Genomic DNA, 23,240 nt, shown 5'->3' on the forward strand with positions numbered 1-23,240 from the left:
ATATATATTAGTATATATATATTAGTATATATATATATATAATTTATTTGTTAATTTATTCTTACTATATAGTATGCACAAAAGAAAAATCATAGAACTGGGAGACACCCAAGTGCAATTGGCCTTCATAAATATTGTTCTATTATGTGAAAAAAAAAGAGTAAAAAATAATAAGTTATGATTTTCTTATTCTTTAAAATTATATTGGTGACATAAAAGTTTAAATTTAAAATCTTGTACATATTATCTCAATAAAATTATAACTCTTGTTTACATATACTTTTTACTTATTTTTTAAAATATTTTTTCAAAAAATACTTTTAACAATTTAATCAAACATATTTTCAATAACATTTTCTATTTTCTTTAAAAATGAAAATAGAAAACAACCAAACCAAATAGATCGTCATTATATTTTTCGATAAATAGATAGTCAACATTTTTTTTTTGAAACTATGAGACATTTTTGAATTACAATGACGAAAATAAAATTTAAACATAGAATTTTATCCATATTACTCTTAACTTCTTTTGGTTTAGTATAAAAGTATGACTTATTCTCATTACATTGGCATTTATAGGGTCAGTTTGACTCCATTCGTCTAATTGGTTCAGATTACACATTCAATCTGTCTTCCATTCGTTTGATTGATTCGGTTTGTCTTTATTAGTTTGATGGGTTTAATTTATCATATTTTATAAGACTTAATCTTAGTGTTTTTAGATCCCTATATATATCTATTTTGGGATCCATTCTAAGAGCGCTCTGTGGGCAATTCTAAGCCTGCGTGGTGTTCTCCCGTGGCAACTTTTGAATAAAAAAATTTCATCAATCAAACCTAAAATTTTCGACTAACTTTGGCTGATTTTTTTTGAAAATTATTGAAAAACTCCAGATTCGTTCATTCATCATTCTAACCCATATTTTGGTCTACCCAGCCTTCGTTGAGCCAGTTTCTAGCCAACTTGACCCACCCGAGGCACGGTTTATGCTCTTACGAACTAATTTTTGGTGAGTTTAAACACAAAGAGAGAAAATGTGGTTTTGGAGAAAAGATAATACAAAGAGAGGAGGAATAGAGGAACGGGTTAGAGAAATCAAGGAGTTTTTTTAGAAGAGTAAGAGATTGCTCTGTTTTAAAGACTTGATCTTGTTTTGTGATAATAGAATATACTCTCCCTCGTGAATGTAGATTAAATTGGTTGAACCATGTAAATCTGTCTCCCATTCATTTGATTAGTTTGGTTTGTCTTTATTAGTTTGATGAGTTTAATTTATCCTATTTTATAAGACTTAATCTTAGTGTTTTGGATTCCTATATATATATATATATTTTGGGATCCTTTCTAAGAGCACGACACAAAGAGAGAAAGTGTTTTTTGAAAGAAGATACTACAAAGAGAGGAATTGAGAACGAGTTAGAGAAATCAAGGAGTTTTTAAGAAGAGTAAGAGAGTGCTCTGTTGTAAAAACTTGATCTTGTTTTTTGATAGTAGAATCTACTCTCTCGTGAATGTAGATTAAATTGATTGAACCATGTAAATCTATTATGTTCTCTTTAGTTAATCTTTTTCGTTTGCTATTGGATTTTTTCTTGCATTTACGTTTTATGTTCTTGTTGATTTTTTTTTATTTCTACATTTTTGACTTGTTCTTATATAATATCTGTTTTTACTTTTTTTTTTCAGAACCAACATAATTAGAGTCTAACGAAACCTTTATATGCAATGAGTTTTGGAATAAAAATCACAACTATAAGTCACATTTTTTTAAAAAAAACTTGAAGTGTATATTTGACTTGAAAAAAAAATAAAGAAGAATGTGTTTTAATTTCTTCTATTACTTAAAAAAATTAAATAATTTTCAAAAACTATTTTTTTAAAGCAAAAAGTCCGTAACATTGTTTTTAAAAACAATTTTAATAATTAGAAATAAATTATATTTATATCTATTATAAAGGAGATATTAGAATATACAATCGTTTTTTATCTCCACTTTTTAGTGGATCATTATATCTTTTAAATATGAAAAAAAAAACTTTTTATATTATAATAACTACTCGCAACTTTCTAATATCGTTTGTCTATAATTATTATAGAAACAAAATACCTAAAATCCTCTAATTCATAATACAATATCAATAAGAGTACATTTCAGTTCTCCTACTAAATTTATATTTCAATAAATGCAAATTAATTATCTTTCAACTAGCGGGGTCGAGGCACTTCGTGCCTCTACATGAATTTTATCTCTAACTTTTAAAATAACGCACGGATTGAATGGATTCATTCTTGACATATAATTGTATAAATAATTTTACACAATATAATATGATAAATTCAATATTTTGTTCATTTTTTTTCTTTTAATATTATACAAAATAACTTTCAATTTCTTTATAATTTATGAATAATTGTTATCTAATTGTTTGAATTTTAACATATTGCACAAAAAATAACTTTCTTGTCATTTAAAATGAAAAAAAAAATAATTAAAATTGATATTGATTCTCAAAAGAGTATTCTTGATAAATATTTTTGTTAAATATCTTATAATTTTTCTTTCAAATGATGTAAATCTAGATATTCTAGGCTCTAAAACTAAAACTTTTTTAGAATGAAGTACTATATAAAAATAATGAAGAGCCTAATATTTTAATTTAAAATAATAAAAATAAAGATGATTATTATAATAAAATTAAATATTTTAATGATAAAAATTAACGTATCCATGTTGGACAATATAGCCAGTATAGGTTACTAGACAATCTAATAACATGAAATAAATATAGAAGTAATTTAATTACAATATAAATTACTAAAAAAAAAATGGTACTGAATGAGGTATGTCTATTGTGAATAGACTTAAAAATACTATTGATATCCTAATAATTTTATAATAAAAAATTAAAAATAATAGTTAAATTTTAAATTTTAGATTTTAGATTTTAGATTTTAGATTTTAGATTTTAGATTTTAGATTTTAGATTTTAGATTTTAAATTTTAGATTTTAAATTTTAAATTTTAGATTTTAAATTATAATTTTTGAATTTTAAAATTTGAATTTAAAATATCTCTATTTTCTGAATTCATTTTTTCCCTTTAAAGTTATAAAAAAATCACATGTAAATTTACTATCTTAATAGATTTATAAATTTAAGTATATGCCTAATTTTAAATTTTAAATTTTAAATTTTAAAGTCTAAATTCTAAATTACAAATTTAAATTTTAAATTCTAGATTTTAGATATTAAATTTTACATTTTAAACTTTAATCTTTAAATTTAAAATTTAAAATTTTAAACTTTAGATTTTAAATTATAAAATTTAAAATTTAAATTTGTAAATAATAAATTTTAAATTTTAAATTGTAAATTTTAAATTTTAAATTTTAAATTTTAAATTTTAAATTTTAAATTTTATATTTTAAATTTTAAATTTTAAATTTTAAATTTTAAATTTTAAATTTTAAATTTTAAATTTTAAATTTTAAATTTTAAATTTTAAATTTTAAATTTTAAATTTTAAACATAAATTTTAAATTTTAAATTTTAAATTTTAGATTTTAGATTTTAAATTTTAATAATTTAATGTAGAATTTATTTAAAAAAATATTGTTGAAAAAATCTGAAAAGAAATAATAAAACAAAATCCGCTGAAATCGCAAATCTGGAAACAAATAATATCACAAAACCAAAACCTTCGAAATAATATCACAAAACAAAAAACTTTGAAACCGCTATTAAATTTTTGTTGTTGTTTTGGACATGTCTCCATGTTACGAATCTTATATAAAAAACACTCATTTTTAAAAAAATGGAATGTTACTTTACATTATCTTCTCTTCTCTTTCCATACTTTTACTTTTCTTGTCCATGTATTGCATGTGTTGTGCCGTGTTTCAAGAAACGCAGTACCGTTTCGAAAACTTGCTTTAATTGATGTTGCTAATTCACTAATTGTCAAATGCCTGCCATTGCGTTTCTGTTGAACGGCAATGAGTTTTACTTTTAATCCGGATAATAACCGAAAGTTCCTGTATTTGGAAAAGGAAGGGAAAAAAAACCAAACAGTATCGGATATCGTATTTTAAATTTATTACACAGTTTTAAATTTATATGTCATCAAAAATGGAATGTTACTTTACAATAAGCAACATTGAAAATCAAAGGAAACAAAATATGAAGGAAATAAATACTTGATGTTGAAAAAATGGAATGCTACTTTACAATTAGCAACAACGAAAATTAAAGGAAACCAAATATAAAGAAAACGTACCGTAAAATGGAGAATAGATTTTGCAGTGATATGAAGTTGTTTTAACAAAAAAGAGAGAAAGTAAGAAAGACGGGATTGTGAGAATGAGACAGTTGCTTAGATGTATGCGGTTAAAATAAGTAAAAGTAACGGTTACTTAAATAATACGTGGTTAAAAGAGTGTTTGGTGAAGAATAAAAGATTTCAAAATAATATATAGAGACAAAATAGTTGATTGTATTATTAAGGGTAAAAAGATAATAAATAAAAGTGGAGACCAAATGACAATTATCTATATTTGTATCCCTTTTATATAATGTTATAAATTTGTATCCCTTTTATATAATGTTATAGATATGTCATTTGTGATTAAACACGGACAACAGTCATATTTATACATCTACACAAACGGTATTTCTATCTTTAAATATTTCTTATTACTGTGTTCAAAGGAAAAAATTATATTATTTACCACATCTTTTTATTCCTCCCCTCCCTTTTACTTCTTATAATTCAAAAATAAAATCTCTATATATTTTTAAATTTTTTTTATCACAATGTAAGTATAAATTTTTTATATTAATTAATTAATTTTAAAATAATTATTACAATGTTAACAATCTTATCTATACATCTATATGTAGTTTTGTATCCATGTATATAATAAAAGAGATATTTTTTTTAAGTGTACATAATTTTTTAAAACTATTTTAACCTATAATTACTCTACCACTATTTTTTATATTTTATTTTTATTCTTTCTCTTCTCTACTTTTTTTTTTGTTTTGTAAAATTCATTCTTTATTCTCTTTAATTAAGAACTCACTCCATTGTAGATTGACATAAATGGTCTGTAATTTGATTTGAGCTTGCATTTTTCATAATACAAGTTTGACACATTTTACAATCATTAAAATTTTACTTTGGTGAACATGCTTATTGAGCTTTGGTTATCCACTAAGTAAACTAGTAGTTGGTCTAAAAATCATAAACATGTCATTGATTCTCTACTCAAAAATCTTGGGATTGTCATTTCCTATCTACCATTTTACTCATATATATATATATATATATATATATATATATATATATATATATATATATATATATATGTGTGTGTGTGTGTGTGTGTATACACACGGATAAAGGTAATACATTTTTTATATTTTTTTTATTCATTGAAATTATATTGACAATAACAAAGTTTGTATATAGGACTATGTGCATACTACCCTAATTCTCCACCACTAACCTAACTCTAATGATTTCATCTTTTTTGTATATATTTGTAAGATGTTTTTACAAAGAGTTATGTTTTAAAAAATTAGAAAAAATAATATTTTTTTTATCAAATTCAAGAACTTGAAATTAATAGACTAATCATAACACCAATTAGATCAATATACTTCTATTACTTAGTTTTTATTTATTTTATCTTTAACCCACTAGGATGTTTTTACAAAAATTCTCTAATCTTTATCTTTATTTTACACCTTTTTATTTATTTTTTATTTTTTTAAAATAGAGAGACACAAAATATCTCTTTCCCGCTAATCTTTAATCTATAATATATATAAAAAAAAAATAAAGGAAATACATTTTTTGGATTTCACTTTTCTAATAACATGTGTATGTAACTTTTTTCATTTGTCAATACTTTTATTTGTCAATCCAACCCTTTCTCTTTTAATAACTAAAACTCTCCTTTAAATAAAACCATTGTCAATATGTAAATAAAAAAATTTAAATCAAACTAACTCTCTTTGCATTATAACTACCACAATACTTGTATCAAACTAAGTGCATTTTCCTAGTTTTTACATTTTAATTTTTTTATTTAAATAAAATTTACATAGGTATGAAAATACCTCAACCCACTTAAACTATATATAAAAGGGATATCAAGTAGTAACTACTTTACATCTCCACTTTTTTTTCAGACCATTATACCTCTATGTCTATGTTAAAAACTTAAATCTCCAAATACAAATCATTTACTATTATGTAATTGTATTTTTATTTTCATCTATACTACGTAATCACTTATTTATTTATTTTTATCTATATTTATATCTATAATCTATAGTATGCATAAAGGGAAAATCACCTTTTAATTTTCACTTTTCATAAGACTCATTTATTTGTATTTGTTTAAAATATTTTTATTTTTACTTCTTTTTGTCATTTTAATCATATATCTCTTTTAATAATTACACATTTTCTTCTATAATAACAACTATTGATGGATAATTGTTTTTTTTATGCTAATTAATAAAATCACTATCATTATTTTTTTAATAAATTAGATAAATATGTAGAGGCAAATTTCTATACTAACTTTTATTTCAATAACTACTCTTACATAAATAAGAATTTTGATTATTTTATGTAAATTTCACTCCTTAGCCGTTTATACCTTGGATTAAGTACCCAATATTATATACCTTTAATTTTTTTATTAATTCATGGTGGAGTATTAAATTAAATATAATTTAAATTTAAATCTTACACGGTTTCCCTGACAGTACAGTGTAACATAGTTGAAGGAGCATAAGTATCTTGCATCGTTTTCAGTGTTAAGGAAAAGTAAGGAAAATATCTTGTATCGTTATCATTGGTTGTGGGTGACATTATATAGGAGGCGTATACGTGATGATTGATGAAACTGTACCATACATGCTATGATGATGTCTTATCCTCTTCCCTTACCTTCTTCCTCTCTAACTCATTCCAACATGGCCACTGCATCTGCATGCCTTCCTTCCCACATCTTCAGATTTCACCCATCAAAGTCTAATGCCTCCACTTCAACCCTCACATGCAAGGCATCATCATCATCATCATCATCATCAATAATGTTAGACTTTGACTTGTATGAGCTTCTGGGCATTGACAGCTCCTGTGATCAGTCACAAGTGAAAGTGGCATATCGCTCTCTTCAGAAACGCTGCCACCCTGACATTGCTGGCCCTGCTGGTCATGACATGGCCATCATACTAAATCAAGCTTATTCCATTCTCTCTGACCCAAATGCACGCCTTGCCTATGATAAGGTACCTTGCTTTTCCTTCAATTCAATGCTTTCTTCTTGTTCAAATTCAATACACCCAATCCATATTATCACTTATCATGTGGTTGCCCACTAATTCAACTAGTCTATGCACTATTTTTTATTAATATTTCCAAGGCCTCTCTCTATCTATATGTGACTTATGATGCTTTTGTCCACGAATCGATGATAGAGTGATGAGTGATCTGATCATAGATTAGATCACGAGTATGACCAGACGAGCTATATGAGGATGTTTGACCTATGTTTGCTGTCATTCAATCAGAACTGCTATGTATGCTCTGTTTGTTGATTCTTATAATAATTATTTTAAAATTCATAACTATTGTCTACTGGACAGAAATTCTGACTATTTATACTTGAGAGAATGAAAAGATAAAACCCAAATTTTATTAAATCAGAACAGAGATATTTATACAGTGAATAAAGGAGCTGCTTGAAATAATCAGAATCTTATAATAAAAAAAGAGAGTTAATTTTATCATATTCTTTTTAGAATTTTAAAGACTCAACTTACTAGTTTCATTGATTAAAATATGTAGATTGTATATCTAATTCATCCAATTCTAGCCGATTCAAATTTTATGACCAGTTTGAATTAGCTTCTAACGACAGCTTTTTAATTGTGGAAGTTTACGACTTTTATAAGGAAAGATGTTAGCTTCTCTTAAATTTGTTAGTGCTTGCACAAAAGTTAGACGAGTGATCTTATGAAAAGTTGAAGGTGCATATGGTTAATTACATCTCATGATTGATTCATTTTATTTTTTCCTTATAAGTGTTTTTTCAGAAGTTAATCCAAATTGAGGCTTAGTCTAGTTTCTGGTCCTTGATTACGAGGTAGTATTTGGATCATGAGATGAATATACTGCTTGTTTAATAATACAATGAGAAAAGCACTAAGTTATGAAATTTTGCTTTGGAACTGGGAAGTGAATCTATTTTTGCATAATGTTTCAAGAGAAATTAATTGTCAATTTGTTTTGATTATATTTGAAAATGTTGATGTGGTGCAGGAGCAAGCAAAGAGTTCAGAATTCAAAGGCTTCACCGGCAGACCCATATACTCGGTTTGGTGTGGGTCAGAAAGTGAGCAGCGGGCGATATTTGTTGATGAAATAAAATGTGTTGGTTGCCTGAAATGTGCTTTGTTAGCAGAAAAGACTTTTGCTATTGAATCAGTTTATGGAAGAGCAAGGGTTGTTGCTCAGTGGGCTGATTCCCCACACAAAATTGATGAGGCAATAGAATCTTGTCCTGTCAATTGCATTTCGTAAGTCTATATACCATTCTGCATTTGGCTTCTTATTTTGCAAATAACTGAAATTCAGAGGATCAAGATGGGATCATAATCATAACTATTTCTTAATTGTTACATAATTACTACCTTATTTGTTGTGATTTGTAGATATATTACAATATTCTTGTTACTTAGTATACAGCCATATTTTGAGGTAAATTGTTGAACGCCTTCAGGCTTTACTATCATATAGTAATTTTCTCTTCATTTAATATGTCATTGTGTTGTAATGTGATCCATGTAGCATTTTGGTGTCCTGTGACCCATGCAGTCAATTTCACCAAGTGGAATCAGGCTTCGGTTGTTAACATGTCATCACTTTCAAAAGAGAAATGCATTAGCACCATCCTTAAGTTCTAATCTAGCAATGGAAGGCCTCATTACAGTTCTCTCCTGCAATTTGAATGCTGCTAATTGTAATAACTACTAACGTGTTTCTAGTATCTTTGTTTGTTGAGTTGCAAAGAGCTTCAGAGGATTGATAGATAACCCTTCTTACCAAACTGCGAGAGTGGAAGAGGGGTTATCTAATTAGCTGGTGGTTTGTTCTAGAATTTGGGTTTACGCTACATATGTCTAGGTGTTGGCAATCTGTTATCTGAATATATTATTTTTTCTAGGAAATGGTTGTGCAATTTTTCAGCGGATAGCATCAGAGGATGAGAAAATATTATGAATGAGAAAGGGGCTGTATGATGTGATGGGTTTTATCTTCTTTTTGTCTGTATATTGTAGAGAGATATTTTTATCAGGATTTTTTTGATGTGTCCCAATTGATGATGAAAATTGGATCTGACATTTCACATGCTAGCATTTTGACATGCATTTATAAAGTATAATGTATTTTGGTTGTTGATAATTGTTTATTTGTTTCAAAAAGGATATTTGTCTTGGTCATTTTTCTGATGCTTTTTATCATCTTTATTGTTTTCCAACTGTTTACTATGCTCCTATTAACAAGTATTCTTGATCGTACACATCTTGAAATTTTAAACAATTTACAGCATAGCTATACAGAGGCTTCGAACAATTGTTTAGGAATTTAGAAAGCAAATTGTTTAGCTTACTGCTTATATAGTGCTGGATCCCTTGATCTAGTTAACTGCTTGCCAATCATTTGTGGCGGGCTAAGATTTCCTGGATTTAATTGGTTGGAACTGAGCGCTTGAAACTTTATAAATTGACTTCAGTTTCTAGTGAATTGGGAGTAAGAACTTTTTTTGGACTCATACATGTGTTGACTCAGCTGCATGTATTTGAACTGAAACCACTGCAGTCAGAGCAGTAACCATATGTAATCCCCATCTAATAGGGCTATTATATGTTTCAGGATCTCTTTCATTTTGTATTTCTCTGTCCTGTGGTAGTTACTGAAGGCTGCTTCTCATTATTAAATAAATTTCTTGTTTCAACTCAAGAAGTTACAACTTTCAATATCAACTCTACAGTTAAATTGATTTTATAAATCAAGAGATTTGCTTTTTCCCTTTCCAATTTGTAATTCCATAGGATCACTGATATTAAGTAAAGGATGGGTTGAGCAATTAGCAATTGCTGGATAGTTTGTTATTCAAAATGGAGAATTGCTGCTCTCATTATGCTCAGTTGCGAGGTTTAGCTAAACAACACTGAGTTGCATTCATTGTGCTCAGAATAGTACATTATCTAGATAGGATTCGTCAATTTATGTAGGTATTAAAGAATAACCATTAATCTTGGAAGAATTGTAACTTAGGACTAATATGAAAAATATTTTGTATAGGAGTTCTTAAATCACGGTTGCCCTTTTTTTATTTTATTTCTTGCGAGTAACCATTCTTTTGTTTTTGAATAAAATAGGGTTGTTGAGAGGTCCAACCTTGCTGCTTTGGAGTTCTTGATGTCCAAGCAACCACGTGGCAACGTAAGAGTAGGTGCAGGTCATACAGCTGGTGTTCGTGTCTCTAACATATTTGTAGATGTGGAGAAGTTTCAGACTAGATTCCAAGAAGCAAAGGAAAAAGCTTCCAAGTGTTCTAAGGTTAGTTTGACTTGTAAGGAACTACTTTGAATGAAAGAATGATCACAAGAAAACGTCATCACTTTTTCCTCAAACATTCTCTACTTCATGGATTGACTGGTTAAAATCTCTTTCAGGAGGAAACAGGCCTCCAAAAAGAATCAAGAATGTCAGCAATGCAGGCAATAAGATCAATTTCCAATTGGCTATACTGGCAATCACCAAGTGCAAGTAGTAGTTCATCAAAATCTGAAAAAGGCATGACAAGAGTTGTATATAGATTGCCTGAACCAGATATTGGCAAGCTCAGAGATGCAGTTGCAAGGAAGAAAGTAAAAGACAGGACAAGGACCAAACGTCAAACCCCGTTAAATAACATTCATCCTGACGAGTATTGGACTCCATCCACTCATGCTCTCCCTCCTTCAACTATAACTACGGCTGCTCCAACCCTACCTGAGAAGCCTTCAGTTACTACCACAGCACAGAGAAAACTAAATGAAAGAGATCCTGAAACATATAATAGCCCTATTAGATGGGGATTGCCAATGGTTACTGCATTGACTGCAGTGGTTTCAGTTCAAATACATGCAGCTGAGTCAACACATGAGTTGAACCAACATGTGGGTGGTTCTTTAGCTCTGGAAATTGTTAACAGTACTTGGTTGCAGAGTATTCTGGCAGCAGCTACATGGTATGTGATTGGAATGGCAGTTACAGAACTTGTGGCCATAATTGGAAACAAAGATAGATAGAAGTACATTTTAGGAGCTTTAAAGTTTGGTAGCAAAGATGTTATATATACATGTAATAAGCAGTAAGGTATATAAAAGTATAAATAACATGCGATGATGTAATAATTCATACTTGATCAATTCTCTGAATCAGCTTCTTCCTCAGGTGTGAAACATTAACCCATACTTGTTGGGGATTAAAATTTACCACTTTGTTGCAACTTCCCCCAATATGGTCCAAGGACATTGAAAATTCTACTTGATGTCTCACAGGGGACTTTGTTCTCTTTCCTTGAATATTTGCCACGGGATATTTGATGAACGAATATATACATCATTTCCATCCTTTTATTTTGAATATTACTATATGTTTCACATACCTTTCAACGTTATGCTTGAGCACAAATAAGCAACATGCCACAAAGTTTAAACTTTGCGTATTGAGCTATCAAAGTTAGTTGGTTGTACAAATAAGAGAATTTTTTCCTTCTAAGAATTGAGAAATTTACCAAACAAGTCCTAAGTTCAATGTGATATCATTTATTCAAAAACAATGAATCCTGACATAAAATGAACATATTTATGTTTCTTTCTCTAGCATTATTAACCTTTAGAGTATGCGAGTTTTGTGACAAAATCAGGGTGTAACTGCACAAGGGTTGCAATAGTGTTGTTCTTGTTCGTCCATTCTTATTTGTTACATGATCTGAAGAATTCGTCAATTTAAATGGTTCTGTTTCCTTTTTTGGTGCTTTTTTTCAATCGAGTGTCTATTGTTCATAGGTTTTTGGGGAGCCATCTGACACTCAGACGTTAGCACTGCAAGAAAGCCCTCAGACTCCAGGGGTTCGTATCTTCTTTGTATTTATTTATTTGTTTCATGAACTCTGGTGTGCTTTGCTAAGGAATAAGTATATCCCGTTGGCTTTTAAGTTTCAAGTTTTAATTGGATATGGATTCATCCGAGTAAACTCGTCCATGCATTATTGGGACTGTTAGATGAAGGTTAGAAGACTTATATTTTAATCTCAGTAAATCGGACTTGAGACATCTATTCAAGATCCAAGTTGTCTGATCTTCATCCAACAGATATATTGCCCTGACTAAATGAAGGGGTAGAAAAGCCAACTGCACCAAATTAGTTTTGAATTTAATTTAATTTGGCTCTAAATCCGATTTGCAGGTGACTAGTCAGAGGTTGGATGACGCCCAAAAAACACTTAGGCTGCCCAAACCTGGTGAGATGCTTCTCTCTGTCCATGGATCACCTTTAGGTGCTTACAAGGACAATAACATGGAAGCAATACATGATATGGAAAATGTTTGAGCAGAAAGTTGAAACTATTTTTCTATATCATTTTCTTGGTATCTATTGGTTTCCAAATTGCATAAATGGTAGTTAAGTGGCAATTTCTTTTATTCTGACAAATGCTTATTGCCCTGAAACACCAAAGCACCCACCTTAATGCTTCCCTTATTGAGTATGCATTTCAGTTCTTCAAAACAAGCCATTATTTGGTTCTAATATCTATTCTGATGCGCAGAGTCAGAGGAGGGTTGAATGCCATCTGCATCCGTTGTCGTCCAAGACCATGCTCCACAAGTCTTTATGCGCACTGAGCAATACCATTTCTGTCATCACTCTAGAGAGGGTTATTGCAAAATTAATGGCCCCTTGTTATTATTTGCCTTTTCAGTTAGCATTGCAGATTTCTAGTTTTTCCATTTACAGTCAATTAGATGATTTTGGCCTTTCTCCTTCCTTTTGCAAATTCTGGAATGAGATGCAGCTGGAAGAGTCCTACAGGGTTGTCACACTGTTGTAGTATTTTGAAATTTTATTGCTAAATTGCATTACGATTACGATACCGTTGTAAAAACGCTTTCGCACTGTAACTTTATAATGAAGCAATAAGATATATTGAAATTCTCCTTTTATTAGCAAAGAAAATTCATGAGTTTTACTTTTGACTTGATGGAATTTTCTAAAATGTTACTATTTGATTTCAACCTTAATTAATGACTTCTCTTAGTTGGCAACAGTCAGAATGAATGTGGATAAAAGAAAAACAATGACTTGAACCCAATACGAATTTACGAATTTACGAATTGCAACTGTTGTACCAGAGTTCCATCATTGCAGAATGTAACGGCTGGCCCTTGTGATACTTTTTTGTCATTTATAGATTTACTTGCTAATTGTTTTTATCAGTCTTTAAAGTGATTGCATTTTAAAATTTACCGAACTTTAATGCTCTGTGATTAATCTTTTTGTGTTTTTCTTTTCTTCTTTTAAATAGCTGTTTGGTATTCATGCATGTGTTTACTGTTGAATGCCAATTGAATTGCTTCACTGGTCAGTCCATTGAACACGAGTTAGCCATCCACAGCTTTCCTCAAGAGTCAAGAAGGAAGAGAGTTAGCCATCCACACTATGTTTCCTCTAGAACAAGAGTTTATACGATTAAGGGGGCAGATTTAGAGCACCAAATAACATTGTTGCAGCCAGTGAAAGTAAGATATAAGCTGTTATCATTAGCTGAGCTGACTACATTATCCATTAACCAATGAGTTCATGCTTCCTAAATCCAATTCATTCATTTCTCATAATCTTGAATCAAGTTGATGATAAACATAGACCAACATACAGGTTAAACCCGGTCACACGATTCACATTTTACTACAGATTGACATCAATATTCTGGTGTCATGTGAACATTAACATCGAATATTTGACTACTACACATTCACACCAACATTCTGCTGTCATGCAAACATTAACACTAAACATTTCACTACACATTCACACCAACATTCTATTGTCTTACTTTATGGGCAAATTTGGCACCAGACCAAATAATAAGCAGTAAGCGAATTCGACTTGTTTCCACCACACCACGGGAAGAAAAGAAGAAAAAAAGTCTTAATTTTTGACGAATAAAATCAAAGTTCATTATTACAAGAGTGTGGATAATACACTAATGAACTAGTGATTCATAAACTTATAATCTGCCACTCAACGTTTCCAATCAAGAGGTAACCCAAAAAATCAGGGGACGTGCAGTATTAAATTAGAGCACCTATGTGCTGTATCACTCAAAGTCATTAAACTAAATAATTATTCAAACCAAATTCACAATTTAGCAGATGACAATACCAAATTCACAAAGTTAGGGTTTAAAGTGTGCGTATATAAAATGAGGCGAAATGGGAACAATGATACAATTAGCCAACACAAGTAAATTGTTTTATTATACATATATCCGAATCCGAATCAGTAGCGGTACTTGGTGGAGTAATCTTTGGGAGCGATGACGAGACCGCGTCCCTTCCTGGCGCCACGATAGACAGTTTCAACGATGTCGATGAACTCCTGCTTGTCCTTGAGAGCCCAATTGATCTTGTTGTTGTTGCCGGTGCCGAGATCGATCATGATGTGCTTGTTCCTGAAGAAGAACATCACCGTGGAAGGGTCGTAGAGCTCGTACATGGTGTTGAAATCAGGCACCTCCGTTATGTCCACCAGGTATATCACCGCGAAGTTCTTTATCGTCTCCGCCACCGACGCCAGCACCTCGTCCATCTGACAAATCAAATTCAAATTCAAATTCAAACTCAAACTCAAATTCAAATTCAAAATCAAAAGTTTGTTGAGTACCTGCATGCAGGTCTCGTCCCAATCGTGGCCGAACCGAATGACGACGAGACGCTCCTCTTCGGCGAGGATTGCCTGATCCACGGCCCATCCCGAGTGCAAGTGAGGCAACAAGTACGACATCTTGATTTCGATTCTGATTCTTCGCTTAGGGTTTCTGCTATCGATTCGGATTTTAATGCGTTACAACTACGTTGGGCTGGGCTTTTGCCTCTTCCTTATCACCAATGGCCCAATGTATTCTTGCTTATGTTATGGAGTATTTAACCATTTTTTGTCTTTATTTTTTATATATTATTATATTTTTAGGTGTAATTTTTTTTATATCTTATTTAAATAATTATTTATAATTTTTTAATATTATATTTATGTATAATTATTAAAAATATTATGTATCTTAACTCTTTTAATATTCACAACAAATTTAAAATATACATGATTTTTTATATTATTATATTTAATAAATATAAATAAATTTAATCACTCAAATTTAAGATAAATTTATTTTAATTTCTTTCAATTTAAAATTTTAATTTTAATTTTAATTTTTATAATTTTAAAAAAAAATTATTTTAATTATTCAAGTTATCAAAAAATATATATAAAAATGATAAATTAAGATAATTATATAATATTAACTGCATTTAATAGAATATTTTTATTAATAGATATATCAATAACTAAATTTTATATAATAATATTTAATAAATTTTTAACAAAATTTAAATATAAAAATTAAAATAAAATTTTTTGAAATTAAAAAATATTAAAAATAATAATTTGAATTTAAAAAATAGAAAATAAATTTATTCTAAATTTTACCGATTAAAAATATATTTAAGTTTATTTAATAAAATAATATAGGATATTTAAAAAATTTGGGAAGAGGAATGAACCTCCATGATCATAAAAATGTCGTCTTCTCTGAAACCCTCTTCATCGTACACGATCCGAAAGCGGAACCCAGATCCGAAAACATGCGCCCTGTTAGTGATCGACATGCAGAACTACTTCTCCTCGATGGCCACTCCGATCCTGGCGGAGGTGAACGCGAAGATCGCCCTCTGCCGCGGCGCCTCCATGCCCGTGATCTTCACGCGCCACCGCCACGACCCCCGCTGCCCCGGGTCCGGCGACAACGGCATGCTGGAGGAGTGGTGGTCGGGCGAGGTGGTGATGGACGGGACGTGGGAGTCGGAACTGATGGAGGGGTTGGGGCGCGTGGGGCGTGACGTGGTGGTGGAGAAGAGCACTTACAGCGCGTTCAGGAAGACGGGGTTGGAAGAGAGGCTGGTGGCGATGGGCGTGAAGGAGGTGATTGTGAGCGGCGTCATGACCAACCTCTGCTGCGAGACCACTGCGCGTGAGGCCTTTGTCAGAGGCTTTAGGGTTTTCTTCTCCACCGACGCCACTGCCACCTCTGATGCTCATCTGCATCAAGCCACTCTCAACAACTTGGCTTATGGCTTTGCTTACTTGCTCGATTGTCAGAGCCTCAAACAAGCCCTTTCTGCTCCCTACTAATTTTCTTATTAAGAGACACTTCTAAACTTGTATGTATAGAGCTCGTGTTGTAATGTGCAGCACTTAGTTTATCACTATATATAGAGACTACGGCACTCTATATTGATGCACTTAGATTTAAAAATGTGGATCTTACATTCCCTCTTCTGTGTCTGGCTATTTATGTGTTTTCGTGTTTGATTCTGTTTTTCGATTTGCTTTACTGTCTGCGCTTAAAACTGACCAAATTAACTATGTCCATAAACTGTTTGATAGAATGCGTAAGAGGATGTGATTCTTTGGAGAGCTATGAGGCTAAATTAATTGCTGCATACATAATACTGAAATATGTTATGGTGTCTTCTGTTACTGTTAATGTACATTTTATTTCTTACGGCACCCATAATAGTGTATACCTGATAGTTATGTACTATTTTGAAACCACTATATAATCAATGAATTGAAATTTCTTGCAGTAATGTATTTGAATTTTACTTATTTTTCTTGCAGATCAGATTTCAAGTAGAAATTCAATAACTTTACTACTCATTCATGCCTCGAATATCACGGTAATCTTAATGGTGTTTATGAGGATACCAAATGAAGGATTAGTTATATATGTGTATGTACATACCTGCCTAGAATTTTACCATAACTTAATACCTTTTTGCTGCCTTCATGTCAATATAATACCTATTTTTTTAAGATGAAAATAAGTTCACAAGGAATTAATGATCCATCCACTGGAAATATTGTTTGCAACATTTCTGGAAAATTACAGAACGATACAAGCAACTGAAATGCAGATAATTCAAGGTCCAAAGGGAGAAGAACATAAAAAATATCCGGGGCAAGCCAACAAGAACATTAAGAAAGTCATAGCATCATAGGTGGTTAGAAAACAATCAATCTTCATCTCTTCGTCTCCCCCATGATACTTTTGTTAAGATCAATACTGATGGAACTTATTCTTCCAAAAATAAAATCGCCTCTACAGGGGTTTTTATCAGAAATCAGGGCAAGAACTATATGGTGTTGGTTTCTCTAGTAATCTGATATAAGCTTAGCCATATAATTATAAATTTATAGAGAAAAATTTGATCACAAGTCTTTGGTGAGTTCAAATATCTCCAAGAACAGGATCCATTAAAATGATTTTTGTGAATGAAAAGATAATGTTATATTTGTTATCATTACATAGAGTACTGTAATTAATTTTTGTTGTTATCATTACAATTTTTACTAATTAATAAAAAAAAATTACCATCACGCGCTGTTCACATGTTAATTCCCATTGCGCTGTGTGACAGAAAAAAAGAATTGATAAGGCACATGGAGACATCCTGTTTCCAACCACTATTAGCTATAATTATATACACATAATTCCGATGTACCTTAAAACCAATATCTGTTCTGTTGCCCAACATATACATTTTCAATTATTTTTCTTTCACATTAATTCCTCGTATTGTTGGATAACATAGCGTCAAAGAAATCCACTACAGACAGCTAGACGCACGTGGAATTATGAAATTAATGACATGGCATTTACTATATAAGTACAATATTTTTTTTATAACACAATTTTCTAAGATTATTTAAAATTTATCTCTCATTTTTTTAAGATAATTAGAGTCTATTTCAACTATTATTACTAATGTTAACGTTGAAGTTAGATAACCGGTAAATATTACAAACTTTCATGTACAAAGTGCCAGATCAAAGAAAGTTAGACATTATCTATTATTTATAACATATATATAATGGTGATAATATGATAAGGTGTATAAAAAAAAATTTAGATGATTTTATTTTTAAATTTTTAAATAAAAAAATATTAAAATTAATTACCTTTATAAATACAAACTTTTCCAATTTGTTTTGATATGAGCAGATCAATGCGTGTGTACACTTGGTTAATTTTGAGTTTTTTTTTTCTTGTTCCTGGAGTATCCACTTCCGATAGGTGTGATTAATCTCCTCGCTACGTTGGAGGCACCTCAAAGGATGGGATAGCTGGCTCCAAGATTTAACGCGGCTACATACACAAGGCAAGATTCGAATCCTTAATCTTGTTTAAGTGTGGATCAACTCCTACTGCTGAGCCACACGCTTAGGGTCGGTTAATTTTGAGTCAAATAGTTGAGCTTAACATTTCATAAGACTTAAATAAGACATCACCCCAAATAAAATATTCTTTTAAGTTTAGTTTATTTTGTTCAATTCAACAGTGAATATTTAATAGTTGATTTAATGATTAAAGTTGAATGCTAAGTGTAGTGATATTTATTAAGTTTTTTAGCTATTAGAATTACTAGATTTGCTATCAGTGAATCATTTTCTTCTTAATTTTTTTTTCTCTTTTTGTTTTATTGCGAGTGATCAAACCTTTTTGTTTTAATGATTTATGAGATGCTAGGCTCACATATATATAAAGAGTAAAAGCAAAAAGAGTGACAATGTACAGGACATCATAAGCAAACTGGTATGAATAATAGAATTATTAACATTTCGAACATAATAAATAAATAATGTTACTCAAATAAATAATATTTAGGTAATTTGGAAATTGTTATTATTAATCAAATTTTGAACTAGAGATGTACTTGCATAGAGGTCAAAAGGAATTTTATTCTCAATCCTAATGCTCTTAACCTTCGGCTTTTACTCCTTTCATCTTTGGTTATTACCTTCTTGTCCTCGGCTGTTCGATGGAATAATAGTATATGAAGGGATGAAAGTAACATAAACCAATTTAATTCATTACAATTTAAGTATATGATTTAAAATAATTTAACTTAAATAATGTCAATTGTATCAATAATAAGTTATAATCATATTATTATTATTTTTTTATTTTTAAACTTGTTGAATGTTACTTCCAAATTGGAGGACAAGTTATAAATACACTGTCAAAATAAAAAAGGCTGAATTATGAAAGGAAACTTCATCTTCAAATATTAACATTAATTTCAATGACAATGACTAAATTATATAATGTAATATAAATTTTATAAGTCCGTTTTTTTAATTATGACATCTTCATCTCTAGATAAGAAGACAAGTTTAAAATACACCATCAAAATAAAAGGTTGAATTATGAAAAGAAACCTTATCTCCATATATTATTATATTAACATCGATTCTGATTACAATGACTACATCATATCATGTGTTATAAATTTTGATCATAATGATTAAATTGTATAACTACGATAGTTAAGGGATAAAAAAAATTAAGTTTATTATTTATTATATACTAAATTTAAACTTCATCCATGACTACTCCAATTTTACATGATATCATGTTGTTTTCTAATACACAAATTCAGAACATGTTTGCTCCTACTCAAAGATTTTCATCTTATTGTTATATTTTCATTAAAAATAGACATGACTTTACATATTTATTATTTCATAAGAATCACAAACATTTATTTCTTTAATAATGTATTAAATTTTTTATAAAACGTGCAAAAGAAAGTGAGTCATCTGTGCACAGAAACAAGTATCGTACTAATTAAAATAAAAAAAATTAAATAAAATCTAAATATTCTAAGAGTTAATCACCTATACACTGTCATTGTAAAAAAAATTTATACTAACAATCAATCATATCTTTTAAAGTTGCTTATTTTATTATTATTTCATTAAATAAGCAACCGACATGACAATATTAAAAAATATAATTAGTTATTAGTATAAAAAACTTTATACTGATAGTGTATAGATGATTAACTCATATACTAATACCTTAACCTCATGAAATAAAGTCTTTCAACTATTTACATTTCAAGGTATGTTTCGGTCTCATTAGGCCCATCTTAACAATTGTATAACAAATATAATATGGAAAGTAGTTTTTGAAATATCTTCTAACTTAAATACATAATGAAAATTAGTTTTCACATTGATACAAAAAATAATTTGAAACAAAAATTAGTAATAAGTTTGTCATAAAATATAAAAGATGCATATGTATTTGAAATAAATTTAAAAAATTCAAAATTATCTAAAAATACATAAATTTAACTAAAATTTTACATATTTATTTTATGATTTGTCACATTTAATTGAAGGTAAAAAAGATTATATGTATTTTATTTTAAATATTAGATAGCACGGATCACCATATTAATAATTTAACATTACGAAAACAAGAAAGGTATTTTCATTATAAAAAAAATGGCAGGTGGTGCTAAGAGCAAAATATAGGGTACAAATAGCAACCCGTAGCCCCATATAATTTAGAACTGTAATTATAGCGGAAAATGTATGGACCCCAATTTGTACATTGTCTAAATTGATCGATACTCAATTTGGTCTAGCTCTTAAATGATTGCCATCAATTTTTGTTCCATACTTTGGCTATTTTGTAATATTAAATTTCCAAAATTTGCTTGGCCTACAAAGTATGAACAACAAACTCTGTTTTCGGCTATGCATGAAGTATGAATCATGAGGTCCGGTATGAATTCTGAAACTTTTGTCCTTTCTAAAACTAGGGAAGTTTCTAAGTACAATCTGAGGATAAAGGTGGATGATAGCATCAAGATCCTATGTCGTACAATTGCAAAACAAAGACAAAGCACAGTTGTCAGCAACCCATGCTCAAGTAAACCAAATCATTTTTTTTCTAATCTAACATCTTAGTATTGTCACATTCCTTATATAAAATGTTTCAAGCTTCTTCTTGTTTGAACAACACTTTGTCAGCTCTTAAGTAGCTACATTTAATATATCTCAGGACACAGGTTGGCATGCACGAGTGCATCCCCTCTCGTGCATGTATTTTGTATCATTGCTCTAATATTCAACAACACTATCCTATAACCACTATCATTAGGGAAGGTTCCTTTGGACAAACTATTCCAATTCCGTACCTTCACTTTTGCTTCCTCATCTGAATCTTAGATCTATTTAGAATATTTTTTTATGCTTTACTACCATATATATATATAAACCACCCCATCACCTATATGAGCCTATACCAAGGACTAGCTTTCTAGCATTGACTTGATTTTCTCTCACACAGTGCAAAACCCTTAGTTTGTTTTACATAAGTTATGGCACCCCTTGATTTTGTTGCCCTTAAAGACTTGCACAATTCAGCAAATACCCTTCTCCATTCTCCATTGGTCCAACAAGCTCTTGTCCATGAAAGGGAAGAAAAATGGGTCAATGACGTGTCAGAGTCATCAATGAGGATGTTGGAGGTGTGTGGTATCTCAAAAGATGTTCTTTTGCTAGTGAAAGAGCACCTTCAAGAGCTTCAATTCACTTTGCGTAGAGCAAGCATTGGTGATCCAGGAATCGAGGAAAAAATCTCAGCCTACAACTGCTATAGGAAGAAATTGAAGAAAGAGACATTGAAGTGCTTGAAGTGGCTCAAGGGCATGAAGGGTCAAACAGTATCCATGAATAATGGACAAAAACTAGTGTTGGTTGTGGATGTGCTGAGAGAAGTGAGGATGACAAGCATATGCATTGTGGAATCACTCTTGTCCCTTGTTTCCTCACCATGGTTGGATTCAAAGTCAGGGAAAAGGTCTTTCACATCAAAGCTTTTGCATGGTTATTCAGATGATGTGATCTATGATGCCATGGTGCTTCAAAGTGTGCACAAAAGGCTATCAGGGGTTCAGATGGCGATAGAAGATCTTGAGGTGGAGTTGGAGTGCATGTTCAGACGTTTGATCCACACAAGGGTTTTGCTTCTTAACATTCTTACCAAATAGGAAACTTGGTTTTCAACACAACTCAACTAGCTAGCTACCTCAAACCCTTTAGATTCATTCTCTTAAACTTTCTTAGGCTTTTAACCATGCCCTTTATTCTTTCATTGTTTCAAATAACTGTATTGTACATTTGCAGTATAATTAAACATTATTGTCTATTCCACCCTCAGAGTTATACAGTTTTGCAGATTCAAAATCTAATTGAAAATAAGTTTGGAGGGATTTCAGGATATGTGGATAAGATAAGCTACCTTTTTTATGATGTAGGTTGGAATTAAAATAAAAGCAATTAACAAATTAACCCAATTGCATGTTTGCTTTTTAATGCTAAAATAAAAATATTTAAAAATTATAATATTTATTAAGTAAACTGATATTATGTTTAATTCTCAAACTTTAAGATTTTATGTTTATAAAGATAATTAATCTTAATGTTATTTTTATCAGTTAAAAGTTTAAGAGTAAAATCATTTACAAAAATTTATATACCAAATCATGTTATTACCATTATATATGTTATAAATTATAAATAATATCTTAAGGACATGATTATATAAATGTTGAGAGTGCACATTTCAAACTTCTTTGGATCCAACATTTTGAACATGAAAGTTTGTAATATTTACGGGTTATCTAACTTCAAGGTTAACATTAATAATAATCGATGGAATAAACTCTAATTATCTTAAAAATGAGAGATAAATTTTAACATAATCTTACAAAATTGTGTTATAAAAAAAATTATTGTACTTATATAGTAAATGTGATGTCATCAATTTCATAATACCACGTGCGTCTAGCTGTCTGCAGTGGATTTCTTTGACGCTGTGTTATCCAACAATAGGAGGAATTAATGTGAAAGAAAAATAATTGAAAATGTATATGTTGGGCAACAGAACAGATATTGGTTTTATGGTACATTGGAATTGTGTGTATATAATTATAGCTAATAGTGGTTGGAAACAGGATGTCTCCATGTGCCT

At 30.0% G+C, this 23,240-nt stretch overlaps 4 protein-coding genes and 1 long non-coding RNA gene across 5 annotated transcripts; 4 read left to right on the forward strand and 1 right to left on the reverse strand.

The window, feature by feature from the left end:
• The first annotated feature begins 6,908 nt into the window (after positions 1–6,908).
• Positions 6,909–11,592, forward strand: LOC109787845 (DNAJ heat shock N-terminal domain-containing protein). Its single transcript, XM_020346423.3, has 4 exons — positions 6,909–7,311; positions 8,345–8,601; positions 10,468–10,648; positions 10,765–11,592. The coding sequence occupies exons 1-4, from the start codon at positions 6,940–6,942 to the stop codon at positions 11,380–11,382; spliced, it is 1,428 nt and encodes a 475-aa protein (XP_020202012.1). The 5' UTR covers positions 6,909–6,939; the 3' UTR covers positions 11,383–11,592.
• Positions 8,608–9,487, forward strand: LOC145953001 (uncharacterized). The gene is made up of 2 exons (XR_014430509.1): positions 8,608–8,782; positions 8,900–9,487. It is a non-coding gene; the product is annotated as an uncharacterized LOC145953001 (long non-coding RNA).
• A 2,871-nt stretch (positions 11,593–14,463) lies between the features above and the next one.
• Positions 14,464–15,187, reverse strand: LOC109787841 (thioredoxin-like protein YLS8). The gene is made up of 2 exons (XM_020346418.3): positions 15,020–15,187; positions 14,464–14,944 (listed from the first exon to the last, which is right to left on the reverse strand). The coding sequence occupies exons 1-2, from the start codon at positions 15,137–15,139 to the stop codon at positions 14,636–14,638; spliced, it is 429 nt and encodes a 142-aa protein (XP_020202007.1). The 5' UTR covers positions 15,140–15,187; the 3' UTR covers positions 14,464–14,635.
• A 694-nt stretch (positions 15,188–15,881) lies between these two features.
• On the forward strand, positions 15,882–17,502 carry LOC109787842 (nicotinamidase 2). Its single transcript, XM_029269117.2, has 2 exons — positions 15,882–16,569; positions 17,030–17,502. Exon 1 carries the CDS (start codon positions 15,917–15,919, stop codon positions 16,538–16,540), a length of 624 nt encoding a protein of 207 aa, XP_029124950.2. The 5' UTR covers positions 15,882–15,916; the 3' UTR covers positions 16,541–16,569; positions 17,030–17,502.
• Positions 17,503–20,667: 3,165 nt separating this feature from the next.
• On the forward strand, positions 20,668–22,903 carry LOC109787835 (uncharacterized). The gene has a single exon (XM_083066237.1). It carries the CDS (start codon positions 21,586–21,588, stop codon positions 22,255–22,257), a length of 672 nt encoding a protein of 223 aa, XP_082922363.1. The 5' UTR covers positions 20,668–21,585; the 3' UTR covers positions 22,258–22,903.
• The last annotated feature ends 337 nt before the right edge of the window (positions 22,904–23,240 follow it).

Source organism: Cajanus cajan, chromosome 11 (genome assembly GCF_000230855.2).
Source record: "Cajanus cajan strain Asha chromosome 11, NIPB_CcT2T_4, whole genome shotgun sequence".
NCBI classification, from domain to species: domain Eukaryota; kingdom Viridiplantae; phylum Streptophyta; class Magnoliopsida; order Fabales; family Fabaceae; genus Cajanus; species Cajanus cajan.

Bases quoted from the DNA above. Each gene is read 5' to 3' on its own strand.
- LOC109787842 (XM_029269117.2), top strand. From the start codon at position 15,917: ATGATCATAAAAATGTCGTCTTCTCTGAAACCCTCTTCATCGTACACG.
- LOC109787841 (XM_020346418.3), bottom strand. From the start codon at position 15,139: ATGTCGTACTTGTTGCCTCACTTGCACTCGGGATGGGCCGTGGATCAG. The intron at 14,945-15,019 runs GTACTCAACAAA...TTGATTTGTCAG, and splicing joins GGGACGAGACCTGCATGCAG to ATGGACGAGGTGCTGGCGTC.
- LOC109787835 (XM_083066237.1), top strand. From the start codon at position 21,586: ATGGCACCCCTTGATTTTGTTGCCCTTAAAGACTTGCACAATTCAGCA.
- LOC109787845 (XM_020346423.3), top strand. From the start codon at position 6,940: ATGATGATGTCTTATCCTCTTCCCTTACCTTCTTCCTCTCTAACTCAT. The intron at 7,312-8,344 runs GTACCTTGCTTT...GATGTGGTGCAG, and splicing joins CACGCCTTGCCTATGATAAG to GAGCAAGCAAAGAGTTCAGA. The intron at 10,649-10,764 runs GTTAGTTTGACT...AATCTCTTTCAG, and splicing joins AAGCTTCCAAGTGTTCTAAG to GAGGAAACAGGCCTCCAAAA.